Source organism: Electrona antarctica (assembly GCF_951216825.1).
Source record: "Electrona antarctica genome assembly, chromosome: 14".
In the NCBI taxonomy this organism is placed as follows: Eukaryota; Metazoa; Chordata; class Actinopteri; order Myctophiformes; family Myctophidae; genus Electrona; species Electrona antarctica.
In genome coordinates this window covers 10,158,793-10,172,142 of record NC_136795.1, presented here as the reverse complement: position 1 = coordinate 10,172,142, position 13,350 = coordinate 10,158,793, and the positions used below count along the sequence as shown (strand labels likewise).

General features: G+C 41.6%; 1 protein-coding gene across 3 annotated transcripts; it reads left to right on the top strand.

Moving 5' to 3' along the window:
* Nucleotides 1-601: 601 nt before the first annotated feature.
* On the top strand, nt 602-12,911 carry tnnt1 (troponin T type 1 (skeletal, slow)). 3 transcript variants are annotated; one of them, XM_079521073.1, is made up of 14 exons: nt 602-609; nt 3,203-3,268; nt 3,866-3,883; nt 5,219-5,239; nt 6,277-6,297; nt 7,584-7,605; nt 8,195-8,246; nt 9,487-9,603; nt 10,118-10,195; nt 11,012-11,122; nt 11,395-11,504; nt 11,862-11,952; nt 12,161-12,201; nt 12,421-12,911. In XM_079521073.1, the coding sequence occupies exons 8-14, from the start codon at nt 9,505-9,507 to the stop codon at nt 12,464-12,466; spliced, it is 576 nt and encodes a 191-aa protein (XP_079377199.1). In that variant the 5' UTR covers nt 602-609; nt 3,203-3,268; nt 3,866-3,883; nt 5,219-5,239; nt 6,277-6,297; nt 7,584-7,605; nt 8,195-8,246; nt 9,487-9,504; the 3' UTR covers nt 12,467-12,911. The 3 variants fall into 3 exon arrangements, with proteins under 3 accessions (XP_079377199.1, XP_079377200.1, XP_079377201.1); XM_079521074.1 differs by lacking the exons at nt 602-609; nt 3,866-3,883; XM_079521075.1 differs by lacking the exons at nt 602-609; nt 3,866-3,883; nt 5,219-5,239; nt 6,277-6,297.
* Nucleotides 12,912-13,350: the final 439 nt, after the last annotated feature.

Genomic DNA, 13,350 nt, shown 5'->3' with positions numbered 1-13,350 from the left:
TTAGCCCAGATACCCTGGGTAAATATAGTAATCATTTCATTTCATTTCAAGGCTAGCATGCTATAATGGAAGGCTAGCATGCTATAATGGAAGGCTAGCATGCTATAATGGAAGCCATTGTTCTCACGGTAATACAAAATCACACCCGTGTGAAGTGAGGGGCGCTAATATATTATAATATATATTAAAGTAATGTTGATTAGGTGATGTAATGGCGATGTAAAACAAACGGTGCAAACACAAACATTAAACGCCATTAACAATAAAGAGACATGTGTGATGGTGTCTGTAAGTCCATGTGATTCGGCCTGTATGTGTGATGGTGTCTGTAAGTCGTCATGTCACAGTTTTGAGTTCAGCAGTCTCAGGAACCAGGAATATAAACGCTCCCATAGCCCTGATCTTCAATTCATCTTAATGGTTGAATTCATGTTTTGTTTTTTTGTTGCAGCCATGTCGGATATAGAAGAGGAGTACGAGTGAGTACCATGCTCTCTTGTTACCATGATTTCAGTGTTTTGTAAAAAAAAGAAAAGGGGATAAAGGCAATAAATTACACATTTTGTCCTCCTTTCTTTTCCTCCTCTGACTTTAGGGAGCAGACAGAGGGTAAGTTATATGGAATTTATCGCTTACTCTCAAACTCACGTTGTCTTTCACATGTACAAGCTCTCTACGGGTATTTCACCACTGCGTCTATGTGACCCATGCATGCAGACAATGCTTGCTTTCAAAGCGCTGTAGTCGTATCTCCACCCGATTAACCTTTTTCATGCTGATTGTAGAAAAGGGGCATGGCAGTGGGCGTGACATTTCGCACTTAAGTGCACATAACATCTGAACAGATTAACTTAACATCACATCACAATACTGAAAAAAGCTGTATCAGGCTTCGTACACACCTGGGCTGCGTACACACCTAAAGAACAAATGTTTGGTCCGTGTGCGATGCCTGATTGCTATTTGATTGCTGCTCCAATTCATTTTCAATGGGAGTCACGTCATTTGATCGGACAAACCTGTCCGATGTGGGGGCGGAGGGCACAACAAACACATCGGACACCTTGTAGTCAAAACAGCCAACGAACAGGGTGGGACTTCAGATCGGACAGAAGGGTGGTTTTTAACCGCCAACTAATAGGAGAGAACTTCCGTTCTTGACAGCACTGGGTGGGGTTTAGGCTGTAGTCTTCTGAGTTACGTGACACAGACTATTATATCGCTTGTTTGTATGTCTTCTTTTGGCTACGGCCGTGCGTAACTTGGAGAGTCCAAGTTGCGCACGGCTGTCTCCAGTGAGTGAGTCCATGGTACTAAGTTCTATTCTATATACAGAAATACAGGACGATAGCCAAAATAGCCGTCGGGCCTCGGCAGTTGTGAGGCTGCATTAATAATTAGTTCTAAAAGCATGTATTTTTTACGGGGATCACTATTGATTTTAATAGTAGACGCATATATGTCTATGAGTAGCATAGAGTAGAAATGTAATGGCAGCGTACGAGGTTCACATGCGCAAATATAACAGATGTACAAGTTATCGACACGAATGGTACTTACGGTATGGTACACGATGTAAGCTTGTAGATCTGTTTATTTTAAGCATGCGCCACCGCCACCACGCAAAGTTATGACGCGCGCACATGTGGGGGGAGAGACCCGATATATTTTATAGCTCTATGGGAGAGACGCAGACAGAGAAATATTTAAAATCATCCTGTCTCGCTCTAGCGCACGGCCGCACGCATAAAGAGCCAATGGAGCAAATGTTAAATAAGCTACACAGGTGGTCCTAAATGATTAATTGATTACATCACTATAGCAAAAGACGTGATATAGGTCAACTCAACTGCAGCGGAGCTGTTCTGACTTGAAGCTTAACTGACCAGCACGGCTTCAAGTTTAAACCATAAGATGACATGGAAATGCCCGTCGATTTGATGCGCAGAAATAACATAGGCCTATATCGAATCAGGTTAAGGTGCACACATGGAAGAAAAGTCATTTTTATCGGGATTCGGGGATACTTTGTTGTAGGCTATATGTCTCCGGTGAATTGCAAGCACATTATTGTTCAAACACCTGCTCCTCTGTTCATCTGTTGTCTTATTTGGCTAATAAAATAATTATTAAGAATTAATGCAATTTCAAGTTGTTGCTGCAATCATGATTCATGTTGCTGTTCTCTTCTCTCTGTGTGACTGAAGGTTGCGCCCAAAAATTGTAGACAGTGATTTCCCGCACCCCCTCATGTTATTTTTCCCTCCGTCGCAAAATGACCTTTCTTTTTTTCACTATTTGGTTCGCTTAACATGTCCACGTGTCATTTGTTTACATATTTGGTACGCTTTACAAAGTCCAGTGTGAACACCAAACGGACCAAAATCAAAATGCAAATATTTGGTCCTTGGTCCTTGATCCGGACCTTCTAAGTGAACTGTGAGTGTGAAAAACGGCCTCGACAAACTAGCTGCTGCTGCAGTCAAGAAAACTACACTGAACATATGTGCATCTATTTCCGTGTATCGTAGCACCGCCCAAATCGCGCAAAGCATTGTGGGACATGGAGGCATCAAATCATAAAAATGTAATCAGTGGTCGGTCGGACAGATCTGTGTGTCCGAAAGGTGTGTACGAAGCCCTACACAACAAATGTTCGGTCCGTGTGTATGATGTCTGATTGCTTTTTGATTGCTGCTCCAATTCATTTTCAATGGGAGTCACATGGTTTGACCAAACATTTGATGTTTGATGAGGGGGGAGCAATCAGCAATCAAACACAAATGTTTGATCAAACCATGTGACTCCCATTGGAAAAGCATTGGTGGCCCAAAAAAACCACCAAACATTGCTTGATTGGTGTTTGGTACGTGTGAACTAGGCCTCATGGGACCAAGAGGAACTGCTTCACTGGTTGCATGCATCAGGAAGTTAATAGGCAAGCTGGCCTGGTGGAGACCTGCATTCCGAGAAGCACATTTTATTTTATTTTGTATTGTTATTTTTGTTATCAATTGTAATTGTCCAGTGTATAGCGAATAGCGTGCATTAAACTAAACTAAATCTAAACTAAGCCTTGTAGACAAACTGTCTACAGAGCTCGGTCTGTGCTCTGCTGAGCAATTCTCTAGTGTACTTTTTGTATTTCCTTAATCTGTCTCCTTTTTGCTCCATCTATCGTCACTGTCTCTCTTTGTATCAGAGCCAGAGGAAGACACAGAGATTCAAGAGGAGGAAGAGGCAGAGCAGGCTGAGGAAGATGGAGGAGGTAAGAAATTAGGAGCAGGTGTCCACATCATGTCCAAGACCTACCAGTGGACGCCTCTACTCTGGGTGTCCAGTAAATGATCTTACTTTGACATGATTACAGCCATTTTTGTAGTTTTCAGAAAGAAAAGGGTCAAATGACGTCATGGTCGTTGGGAGGCACTTGAGCATCATGGTGTTAATTTCCAGTGATTAGAAGCACTGCCCTGTGACCAAAAGGTCCCGCGTTTCGTTTGAGCCCCATAATGGGTGACATTGCCAAACATTTGACTTGTCCTTTAGTATTAAAGACATCATTCAGTGCCCGACGCAGCTCATGCTACATACGTAGCTCTGGGTAAAACTGTGAGCTAAATGTCTAAAATGTACAGTAAGTGTAGGGAAGTGTGATTCACCAAAGGAATGCATTACCTAACACGACACTTCATATTCAGAATCTGAAACAGTTAGACTCAGGGGTTCCCATCTTTTCTTCGTTTTGTTTTGTTTTAAAACAGTGATTAATATCCTATGCTGCATTAACTCTCACCTGTCAATGTCTTATCTCTTCTGTCCTGCTTTCACAATGGCCAATATCTGTGCACGTCCCGCCTATAAGAGCTGCAAGAGTATGAAGGTAGGGTGAGAGCTCCGTTTGCAGTGCCAAATCCCAACGTTTGCAAACTTTGTATAATGTGTGTGTGTATATATATGTGGAATTTTATCCACCATGCTGCGGGTATTTCTTACAGCTTTTCGCATTGCTCGCTATTGCTTCTGATTCCTTTAAAGTTAAAGGGGAAATTCACCCTGAAACAGGATCCAGGTACAGGATACTCTTGTGATCTTAGGCAGTTCAATTCATACTGTATTTACAAGACCCAATAACAACCACGAGTTTTCTCGGGATGGACGTGGTACAATATAACAGCATGTTGCAGTGCACGCCTCTGAACAACAATGCAGACAATTAAGGCCTCAGTGAGGCTCATGAGGCGTGCTCAAGTGAGCCAGTATAGGCGAGTGAGTGCCTGCCCTGTATACCCAGCAGCTGATGGCCTCGCTCACCGTCATCAGCTGCTGGGCTCCACTATCGACTGTCTCGACAGCCCATCTGAGTTGCTTACTGAGTTGCATACTGGTGGTGGGAATCAGCTATAATCTATTTTGAAATTGTATAGTTCAACGTTCAACGTGGCTAGCTTATGCTGCGTTCACACGGGCAGATGCAAAGCTACAGTCTGCCATTCATTGTCAATGGAAGCCAGCGACATGAAGCTGCAAAGATGCATCCGACGTTTGTAGCTACTTAAAAACAGCTACAAATACACTGTGTAGCTGTGTTGTATCTTTTGCAACTCCCGGTGTGACACAGGAGGTAAGGTCTGGTCCCATTGGTCCCTGGGCGAAACACCTGGTTTCACAGAATGCAATATGTGGGCCAACTGTCCAAAAATCTTAAGAATTGTAATATAATTCTTTAGAGTTGGTTTTGCCAGTTGTAATGCTGCATTTGATTCATATGTACATTTGCGATTACACTCTATGTACATTGGCCATGTACATAAAGTAATTATGAATGTTATGAAGAGTTTCTCAAAATTACATTTCCCTTTACCTTACACCAGCTGCTGCATATTAGTCATATGGAGTGGCCCGTGATTGCTTGATGGGAAATTGTAGTTTTCTGAGCTTGCTGGCTTTATATCATTAACTTGTTCTCCTTTCATCCTTCCACCCTTCTCTCATCCTTCTTTCTCCTTAACTGTTCTCGTTTTGTTTGTATCACTTTGTCTGCCTTCTTCTTTCTATTTTATGTTCCTCTAACTGCCTCTAACTATCCTTCATTGATCCACCTTGCTTCTTTGTTTTGTCTCATTCTTCTCTTCCTTTCCCAATCTTCCTTAACTTTTCCTAATCCACAACCTTCATTTGTCTTCCGCCTGTCGTCCGCTTGTCGTTCTTGTGCCAGAGCCAGTCGACCAGGAGGAAGGTGAGACGTAGTGTGAGGATGAGGATTGTTCTATTTTCCCCACTTTTTTTCCCCATTTATCATGTTCTCCCCAAATGTAATTGTTATGCCAGTTATTTATAATACCTTAGAGCAATTACGTAACTGATGAGAATATTTGTAATTCAGGAACTGTTGTTTTTCTGAAGTTAAAGGGATAGTTCAGATTTTTTTAACTTAAGTTGTATGAAATACTTGCCATTAATATAGTGGTTGCAGTAAACGTAAATTAATCCACAAAACTAACGTAATTTGTATTGTTGACCTATTTCTAAAATATTAGTGCAACTTCCGTTCTTTTTTTACCCCTCTATCACACAGAACTATGTTTTTTGTGTCCATATCACTACGCCCAAAAAATAGTTCCATTTGATAGAGGGGTCAAAGTTGAACGAAAGTCGCGCTAATATTTTAGAAATAGGTCAACAATACAAATTACGTTCGTTTTGTGGATTCATTTACTTTTACTGCGTGGCCCCAGTGCCCCCCACAAAATGACCGGAACTACTTAATATTGACCAAAACCAGAGCAGAACTCCCACCATGGGACTCGAGGAATCAATTAATACAGTTGCAACCACTATATTAATGGCAAGTATTTCATACAACTTAAGTTAAAAAAATCTGAACTATCCCTTTAAGATAATCGTTTCCATGTAACCTAAGCTTCTTGTTCATTTTAGTTGACCAAAAATGAACCTCACAATAGGAACATGAACAAGTGAATAATTATTAAAGCCCTTTAAATGAGACATAATTTCAGCATTCTCATTCAGCAAGCATCAAATATGCATGCTATGCAGCGATCTGTTCAAGATTTACTCACCAATTTCTGACTTTCCCTCCTTTTGCATTTAGTTGTGTGAATCCAAAATATTGTGGTATGTTCATCTCCTTCCCTTAATCCATAATTTCGTTCCTCCCATTCCTTACCATCCACTAACGTAATCCCACCATTCCTGTATCCTCCCTCTCTCTCTCTCTCCATCCATCAATTTGTTCTTTGGGTGGCCATTCAGATCAAGATGCCCAGGAGGAAGGTGAGCGATTGTGTTTTACTCACATTATAGGCTACAGTGCACTCTACTACTCTTGTTTAGATTTTGTCCCAAAAGCCTTTCAAAAACTGCATTATTCCTGTGGTGGAGCAAAGGGTGATGAGATAGTGGCCTTCCCTGACTGTGTCAGACTCAATGTACCAGTAGAGACTATAGTAATTCACCAAAGGGTGATGAGATAGTGGCCTTCCCTGACTGTGTCAGACTCAATGTACCAGTAGAGACTATAGGGTGATGAGATAGTGGCCTTCCCTGACTGTGTCAGACTCAATGTACCAGTAGAGACTATAGTAATGTGATGGTGAAGGTGATGAGATAGTGGCCTTCCCTGACTGTGTCAGACTCAATGTACCAGTAGAGACTATAGTAATGTGATGGTGAAGGTGATGAGATAGTGACCTTCCCTGACTGTGTCAGACTCAATGTACCAGTAGAGACTATAGTAATTCACTTAAAGATTCAGGGGCATTCAATCCTAGACTGATTTTTTTTCTTTCTTTTTTTTCGGTTCAGGATAAAATAATACAGAAGGCTAAAAACATAGCAGTTTGCATAAGGCTGCCCTTACAGTTCTCCTCAATGTAAGCAACACGGCTGCAGCTAATTAACACAATAATGCTCTTGTACAATAATGGCCGTGTACAATAACGGTCGTGTCCCAACCAAGATATCTTGACATCTGCTGGCTAGGCTGCCATGGCATTTGTACTGATTTTGGCGATCCCATGGCCTTTCCTCTAGCACCTCCCTCAGGCCCAAATGCCAAAAGACGCTGACCGTGTAGTGTACAATCCTGGCCTTTTCTTTAGTAGCCTCCTTCAGTGATTATGCAACACACTTACTTACACTTATTATTACTAGTAATAAGACCTGTATTTCATCTTCAAAGTTGTGTTTACTTTGTCGTATGTTAATCTCATATAGTATCCTGTTAACTTTGCCAGTTTGAAACTCTTTTCTATAATGTGCATGAGATGTTTTACATTTACTCATTGGTCTCTCTGAACAGGATCAACTAGGATGGATTAAACAGCCAGCTGGTTTTCATATAGCTAAGGGGGAAATACATTTTGAGTCATTTATTAATATATTTTCTCTCTCCCTTGCTCTCCCACCTTCTCTTTTCTCTCTCATTTCTTCTTTCTCACTTGCACTCTGTTCTTATTGCGCTCTCCCCTTCTCTCTATCCACCCCCCTCTCCCTCTCTCGCTCTCTCTCTCTCTCTCTCCCTCTCTCTCTCTCTCTCTCGCTCTCACACACACACACAGAGGAGGAACGCCCTAAGCCCAAGTATGTACACTTGTCCTCTTTGCTTTCACGTTCGGCTATGTGGTCATGTCTTCTCCACCATGACGTTTCACATGAATAATAATGAATTCCTTATATTGCATAATGACGTCGGAGAAATCTGAATTCTTGATGCAACCTGAAGAGACAAGGGATAGCAACACAAGTGGCTGGCTTTGTTTAAAAAAAACAAAAAACGCCAGTTTTGAAGATGTGAAATAATTACCATAAAGGTTTTCTGTCTTCTTTCTCGTGTAGAGGAATCGGTTCGTTGCAGATTCCTACAAAACGCAATCACTTAAAGACACTATACGAAGGCACTATTTTCCAGGCAATTTGACCATTTCTTTACTATACCCACTTTGTCTGCCCTAGTCCTTCATAGTTCCAGCAACAAACTCCCTCCAAAGTTTAAAATGTTTACAGTTTTACTACATAAAAATGCTTTAACTTCATTTCAACTAAAATGTTCATCTAATTTAGAACTGGATTTAAGCATGTGCTTTTTTGATGTCTTGTACTTTTTGAGCTTTTGATGAGGATATTCTAGTTCAACTGGAAAATAATGCCGTTTCTTTCATTCTTTCCATAGACCCTTGATACCTCCTCATAAGATACCCGAGGGGGACAGAGTTGATTTTGATGTGAGTTACCAGAAGAGATCCGTTGGTCTTCCTCCTATCTTCTAGGACCGGTTGCAGCATGTTGTCCTCTCTCTCTCACTCCCTCTCTTCTGTCCTTGCTGTATCACCCTCTCTGTCCTCTGCTCTACCTACAGTATCTGCCCTACTGGTCTTCTGTCCTTGCTGTATCACCCTCTCTGTCCTCTGCTCTACCTACAGTATCTGCCCTACTGGTCTCTCATAATCAATCAACTATACTACACGCCAGTGTTATTTTGACAGCACATGTTTTATTTAGTTTTAGTCATAGTCTTTTGAATAAAATGAATAATAATAAATACATTTTGTTTTAGTTAGATTTTAGTTATCTGAAATGTTTTAGATCTGGTCTAGTTTTAGTCGATTGTAGTAAATGTACAGTTTTTGGCAGGCCTTGATGGTGTTATAATGCCTGATTTTACACTTGGTTGCATGCTGAAAATAGCAGATCTACAAGCTCACAACACATCGCAGCGCGTTGTAACACCTGACATCAACACCTGAGCTCAACCGAACAAAACCAAACCGAACATAAAACAAAACAACTAATTTGTATTTGTTGACAAAATTGACAATATATTTGTCTTAATTTTAGTCATCATACCTAATTTTTATTCAGTTTTCGTCAGTGAAAATAGGTAGTCAACGGACATTTTTCATCATAGTTTTAGTCGACGAAATGAACACTGCCCACTGTCTCTCTCTCTCCCTTCTTCCTTCCCAAATGTGACATTCGTCCCTCTCTGTTCTTCATTCTTTAACCCTTAGAAGAGCAATGACGCCAATTGGCGTCTTTCTCGTTTTTTATTAATATGTTTAGATTAAAGATGAAGTGCCGTGATTTGTTTTACTTTTTCTGTTCTGTGTCTATGGAGTTGACACATGCAAATATGTCTTTCCTGTGTATTTTTGGTTTCTTCCTGAAAGCTGAAAGCCTTTGAGTCAAAAGGCCCAATCGTAATACCACCACTTTAGTGACATAATAAAATCATCCCCTCCCCCATTATCATACAACAACAGCTGTGGGCGGTGGGTGGTGCTAAGGTGAAAACCAGGTATAGGCCTACTTAATGAACTGGTGGGTTCAGTTTCTGTACACTTTTTTGAAAAACATCTTCCTCGTATAGTCATAGTACCTGATGATCATGTTCTAGGGTGGGAAAAACATCACAGCACTCGATCTTTAATTTTGCTTTAAGTCCTCCCTCCCCCTGACTTTCAGGACATCCACAGGAAGCGCATGGAGAAGGACTTTTTGGAGCTCCAGACACTGATCGATGTTCACTTTGAGCAGAGGAAGAAGGAAGAGGAGGAGCTTATCGGCCTGAAGGATCGCATTGTGAGTTCCTTTCCTTGTTTGATCATTCTTCTTTGAGCCGAATGCGAACGAAACAAAAGCCTGGGTACCGACTATTTGTCACACACGTTACCGCAGTGAAATTTGTTCTCCGCATTTGACCCATCTCTTGGAGCGGTGAGCCGCAGCCAAGGAGCAGTGAGCTGTAGCCGTGCCGCGCTCGGGAATCATTTGATTAGTTGATTTGATCATTAATGATCACATCATATGATTATTATTATGCTATCATATAATAATCATATTTATGCTACCATTATATGCCATCATATAATGCAGAAATGCTCTTGATAAAAAAAGAATGTTGCTCAAAATAGGGACACCTGGTTGAAAGTGGTTAAAGTTATTAAGTACAACTTTAGAATACTACTACTACTACTACTACTAGCCTAATAATAACAACAATACCAATAACTATGATTAAATATTGATGAAATGTGTCCTATGGTCCTGTTATCTTTCCTTCCTTTATTGAATCCATTGTTGTTTTCTTCATCAGGAGAATCGTCGTTCAGAGAGAGCTGAGATCCAGAGGGTCAGAGCAGAGAAGGAGAAGGACAGACAGAACAGGATTGCGGTAATGTGCACGCACGCACGCACGCGCACACACACACACACACCCACACATAGCTACCTACGTACCTACTCAAAGCATCGGCAGCAAAACTACCTGTCTACTGCACTCAAACAGAGGCAGGTATTTAAACATAGGTATACATTTATATTAAGACTGCACACACACAAACATAATGCACTCATAAATGGACATACATATATACATTTTCCTTGAAAATAAAAACAGCATATCACAATCAATTTCATGGGACTCAGCTAAACTAAATTGGGTCAAGGTAAAACTAGGTAAGAGAAAAACAATAAGAGAATGCTTTGGTAAAAAGGTAGGTTTTTAGTCCATTTTTAAAAGCATCAGTGGACTGTGGTGCTCTCAGGTGCAAGGGGAGCGAGTTCCACAGACATGGGGCTGTGTAGCAGAAGGCCCGGTCGCCCATGGTGCGGAGATTGGTGCAAGTGCAAGAACAAGTTGTGCCTGTTCATTCCTTTCTACTCCCATCCCTCAGGAGGTTGAATTGAGGTTGTGCCTGTTCATTCCTGTCTCCTCCCATCCCTCAGGAGGTTGAATTGAGGTTGTGCCTGTTCATTCCTGTCTCTTCCCATCCCTCAGGAGGTTGAATTGAGGTTGTGCCTGTTCATTCCTGTCTCCTCCCATCCCTCAGGAGGTTGAATTGAGGTTGTGCCTGTACATTCCTGTCTCCTCCCATCCCGATCAAGAGGTTGAATTGAGGTTGTGCCTGTACATTCCTGTCTCCTCCCATCCCTCAGGAGGTTGAATTGAGGTTGTGCCTGTTCATTCCTGTCTCCTCCCATCCCTCAGGAGGAGCGTCAGAGGAAGGAGGACGAGGAGGCCAAGAAGAAGGCTGGCGATGATGCCAAGAAGAAGAAGGTTCTGAACATGGGAGCCAACTTCGGAGGCTTCTTGTCCAAGGTCAGTTCACAGCTGCTGTCGCTGTGCGGTTTACACAGTGATGATGTTGTCATGATGATGATAATGAAGATACTGGTGGTGAATGGCATTAACAGTGTAGTGTCTATGGTTGTTGCAGAATTGTGTAAAATGAATTGCATGCCTTCTTCAGTGATCAACATCATGTTAAGCACTTTTGAAACATATTTCACTATTTTTCAAAACATTTCCTGTGTGTGTGTGCGTGTGCGTGCGCGCTCGTGTGTGTGCGTGTATGTGTGGTCTCTTACCAGGCTGAATCCAAGAGAGGAAAGCGTATGACGGGCAGAGAGACTAAAATGAAGACGCTGGCTGACAGACGGCAGCCACTGGCCATCGACACTTTGAGGGAGGACGGACTTAGGTCAGTCTCAACCAATCACATCACAGGCAGTTAACCAAATGTGACACCAAAGCAGCATTATGGACTAGTCAGCTCCAGTTCACAGCACACTGTATTCTGGGGTTCAACATTTGGTGAAAATAGCCAAAGAGATTGGCTTAGTGTGTTAAATTGAGACTTTTTTTCTTTTGTATACTACTTCAATAGTTTTGAGGAAAATGTGATTGGTGAAGAGATTTGGTGTAGATAGAAAAAAGGACTCTGGTCAACAAAATATATGGGGTTTAGATAATTGTATCCAAATAGTCATCGCAATGAAAAAATGAAAACCCTGTACAGAGTTAAAGCAACACTATAATCTGTACGTTTCTCCTATAGGCAACGCGCCCAAGAGATGTGGAACTGTATTCATCAGCTGGAATCAGACAAGTTTGACTTAATAGAACACATGAAACACCAGAAATATGAGGTACTGTACTGGACTCCATTTTGGTTGGTATAGTTGCGTTTGAATCCCACTCAGGATCTTTGTCTTTTCATTTCTACTCTTCAATCTCCTTCGTCTCTCTCTCTCTCTCTCTCTCTCTCATATTTATATATATTTATATATATATATATGTTATATGCAAATGTTATTCATCTAACTTAAAGGTTTCTCCTTGTGTTCTTTTCGACAGATCACTGTGTTGCTCAACAGAATATCACACGCTCAAAAATTGTGAGTAGCCATGGCAGATGTACACATTGTATGAGAGCCATGGCAGATGTACACATTGTATGAGAGCCATGGCAGATGTACACATTGTATGCTACCTCAACATATTTACTTTTTCTTTGTCATGAGGCAATTTGTGTTTTTATATACCTACGGTGATAATAACCGTCTTGATCCGGGCTGTTTCCTCCACCTGTCTCTGTCTCTTCCTGCCTCTCACAGCAAAAAGATCCATGGAAAAGGAAAGGTGGGCGGACGCTGGAAGTAATTACGAAGGAGGAGGAGACAAACGTAGAGATACAAATACACGAGGAACAAGAAGAATACAGATGCATGTTATGTCCACAGCTGTCCATATGCATGCGGTCACTGCATGGTGCAGAATGCTAAATTATAAGAGTGTATATTATTGATTAATAAAACTCAATCTCAGAGAGGACTTTGAGTTAGATTGTATGCGTGTGTGTACAGTACACCAGAGGTTCTCAAACTATGGGTGGAGGTGAAGTTGACGTTGTGCACATTGACAACTGAGGGGGAAAACAATAATTGATGACATCAATTAATTACCAGCTGCTGCCTTATATCCCATGGCTGAGAGGTCGGCTAGAGGCAAAAAGTGTCCTCGGAGTACAGGTCTCCACCAGGTCAGGAACGTTTGTTGTGGGTGTGCATTGGTTGTTATTGAGTGATCATAGAAGTAGCAGTTAGAATAGCCAGATCTGACAGATCCGTCTTGATCACATGATTATATAAAGATGTGTACCGATTTGCGTGATATTTTACGCGTGTTCATAGCGCGCCACCGAGTGGCTTGTCTGCTATTTTTGAAAAATCGTGAAAATATTTATTTCAGAAAAATGGAGGATTTAGAAGATTTTTTTTTTTTAATTTTGAGGTCAGGCATGAGTGTGTGTTCTGGTCCTGCTGATTGAGCTGAGAGGGAGGACTGTGGACATCCATCCATGGGGAGACAGGTGAGAAGGAGGCAGCAGCTGTCAGTTTGACAATACTATTCTCGTACCGTTTTCCTCCTGTCTTAACCTCGCGTCACCAGACTTTCCACCTCGGAGGAAAGCCTTGTCTGTGTTCCAACCTCGCTGTGTGAAACGGTCTGGAGCGGATGGTAACTTTCGTCATGTTGTAGTCACT